This window comes from Hyalella azteca, unplaced genomic scaffold (genome assembly GCF_000764305.2).
Source record: "Hyalella azteca isolate HAZT.00-mixed unplaced genomic scaffold, Hazt_2.0.2 contig5402, whole genome shotgun sequence".
NCBI classification, from domain to species: domain Eukaryota; kingdom Metazoa; phylum Arthropoda; class Malacostraca; order Amphipoda; family Hyalellidae; genus Hyalella; species Hyalella azteca.
The window spans coordinates 221736-224845 of record NW_025935594.1 but is presented as its reverse complement, the minus strand read 5'-3'; the positions used below and the strand labels follow the sequence as shown (position 1 = coordinate 224845).

General features: G+C 38.7%; 1 protein-coding gene across 1 annotated transcript in view; it reads right to left on the bottom strand.

The window, feature by feature from the left end:
* LOC108675372 (3-hydroxyisobutyrate dehydrogenase, mitochondrial) overlaps nt 1–382 on the bottom strand; it is a 7022-nt gene extending 6640 nt beyond the window's left edge. The window contains exon 1 of the mRNA XM_047880443.1: nt 260–382. Within this exon, the coding sequence (XP_047736399.1) occupies nt 260–305 (46 nt within the window). The 5' untranslated portion in view covers nt 306–382. The remainder of the gene's footprint in view (nt 1–259) is intronic.
* Between the last annotated feature and the right edge of the window lie 2728 nt (nt 383–3110).

Below are 3110 nucleotides of genomic sequence, written 5' to 3'. Positions count from 1 at the left end.
GCGGCTCGCCAAGTAGATATATTCCATACTAGGTGGTATCCATGATACTTTACCCTGGCCGCCTGGCATACGCCATACTGGAATACATCCTAAAATAAATTTCTGGCACCCACACCAAACCAACCCTTCCAGAGTCCAGACCATGAGCAATCAATTTTGGCATCCTTGTCATCCGTTTGCTGAATTGCTGCAAACATTGGCGTCCACCATCTGATTAGTAACATGCAAAAAATAACATTGAAAGACTTAAACAACTTACTTGAAAATGTAGCCTTCAGAATTGCTTTTTGCAATGCACAATACATTTCTGCAACTCTGCTAAAACTGTTGTCAAACTATGGCAAATTATTTACAACTAAAGGACTGAAATGGAATATGGTAAGTAAATTGAGCTTATTGAGGTTTCATCATTACATGATTTACATCACTGTCCCTGGTGTCCCATCTTAAACAGCTATCAGTATCTGAGTATCACACTATAATAACAGTACTATCACAGTATCACTCACTGACACTCAGTCTTGTGGAACGTTATTGTCAATGTGATAATATAGTCTGATACCTAGGAATCTGATTCCTCATTTATGAAAATGAAGTGATAACTGATGTCTGATGTAATGGAGAAATGGAAGCCGTTGACCGGCTTCGCCGCTGCGGCAGGAGCGCAGGCCGCAGGACAGTCTGACCGGTCATTCAAAATTTGTCCAGCATTCGGATGATTCGGTGAAGTAAATCTAAAAATGACATGAAACACATTCATGATTTTATAAAAAGCGACAATAAAAAAAATTTCATTTCATCATTAAATAGTCTTGACACGTTGTCTCTGACTCTCTGTAGGGAGAAAAACTCCTAGACTGCTCAGTGTTCACTGCTAGAGAGTAGAGACGAGACTTGGCCCCAGGCCCCAGCAGTCGTTTTTTTAGGATTGCCGGGGGCCCGGAGATGGCATGGGCATGAGTGAAATCAGGCCGGTACTGTATAACGGAAAATTTGAAATATAGAAACGATTTTTGCATCACAACCAGATTCTTGCTTTTGTGCTGTAAAGTGTAAAAGTACCTAATAAACAATCAGTTGATGCATATAATAGCTTAAAATCAGCTCAGCTACGTTGTTCAATCAAAGTTGAACGAGTTACAAAGCCTCCAATTTCAGTTTTTGCGACATGAGACGCAGGCCGGTGCCCGAAATTATCCCACTTTATACTTAAGTACATATTTCTTTCGTTTCGGACAATTTTACGGCCGGACTCTTGGCCGGTCTGCAAAATTAAATGATCAAGGACTATCTCCTAAACTAATAAACGCAGTACGATGAAACTTGGTTCACGTATTTATTAGGACCTAACAGTGATGTTTAGCTCGTGAATGATTTTTAAATTTCGCATTCATTCGTGAGTTATATGGCAATGCGGGCTGAAATTTGCAGTGATCAAGGAATTTGTTACGAACTACTGAACAAATTTGAAAGAAATTTTGAATATGATTCATAACAACCTAACGGTGATGGTTAGCTCGTAAAAATTTTTTCGATTTGCCTTCGTTCGCTAGTTTTCTCCCATTTCATCTTCATTCGGAATTTAAACAGCAAGACTTGCTCAAATTCACAGTGATCAAGAATTTCTTCCAAACTACTTAAAAGATTTGAGCGAACTTTGTATATAAATGCCTAACCTCCTAAGGGTTATGTTTAGCTCGTGACAATTTTTTCAATTTTGCCTATCGCGAGTTATACAGATATGCGGGGAAGCGACCGGAATTTCTGAGGCCGATTTTTAAATTTGCAAAAGCCGTATACGTATAGCCGTATAACTCGCAAACGAAGGAAAAATCGGAAAAAATGTCACTAGCTAAACATCAAAGTTTCGTTCAAATCTGTTCAGTAGTTTGGAAGAAATTTCTTGATCAATGCGAATTTAAGCACGTATTCAGTGTTGCTGTTTAAATTCCCAATGAAGGTGAAATGGAAAAAAATGGCGAACAAAGGCAAAAATCGAAAAAATACGAGCTAGACATCACCGTTTGGTAGTCAGGAATGTATAATGAAAATTTCGTTCAAATCTATTCAGTACTTTGGAAGAAATTCCTTGATCACTGAGAATTTCGGCTCGTATCGCCATATAACTCGCAAATGAAGGCGAATTTAAAAAAAAAATTCACGAGCTAAATATCACCGCAAGATCCTAATGAAAACGTGTAACTTGTTTCACCGTACTGCGTTCATTACTTTGGGAGATTTAATTATTTTATCATTGAATATTGCAGACCGGCTGCGGCCGTAAAATTGTCAGAGACGTGTCTGAACACCAGAATATATTCAATTGTGATCCATCAACTCTGCGATCAATTTGTCCCCACTGGGAAAATATTTTCCATATACTGATTGAAATGCAGACAAAATATATGTGTTGGATGCATAGATCTCAATGACATAATTCAGAAATAAAATTTAGTGGAAAATTACATGGTAGAGGTTGTCGTTGTTACAATATGCTCGTAATACAGCGAGAAATTTATTTAAAAAGAATGCACGTACCTCTGTGTGTAACGTTTACGGTGCTGTATCCAAGCATTTCTGTCAATCTCAATAGTTATACCTAGTCCATTAATCTACGAGGTGTAGGGACAACCCGGATATCAGCTTCGTTATATTGTGATGGTGAAACCTGAAAAACGATATCGACTCTAAACATAGTTTTTTACTCTTCAATGTCCGACTAAAAATAATTTCCGTGGAACAAACGTCATTTACTCAAGATATTTCTTGTATCACCACCGTCAGCACAGCTCACTGCGTGTCACTCAAGGCCCTGCTGGGGGTTGTCCATAGGCTTCGGTCAAAGATCGGCTGCTTTCCCTTGCGCCGCTCCGTTGCTACTTTTCTTCAAACGCGTCATCTTTTACACTTCATGCATAGACATTACTTACGAGACCTTGCTCAACACACTTTCTGCAAGTTAACTTGATGGCAGAAAAGCTTTTGGAACAGGAATATACTGCCAAGCCGAAATTAATGCATGCATAAATGCATTGGTAATTCTTTGGAAAGCTGGAACCCACTTGGTTATACAGCAGTGAAAATTTACACTTACTTTCCGAAAAGCTTCC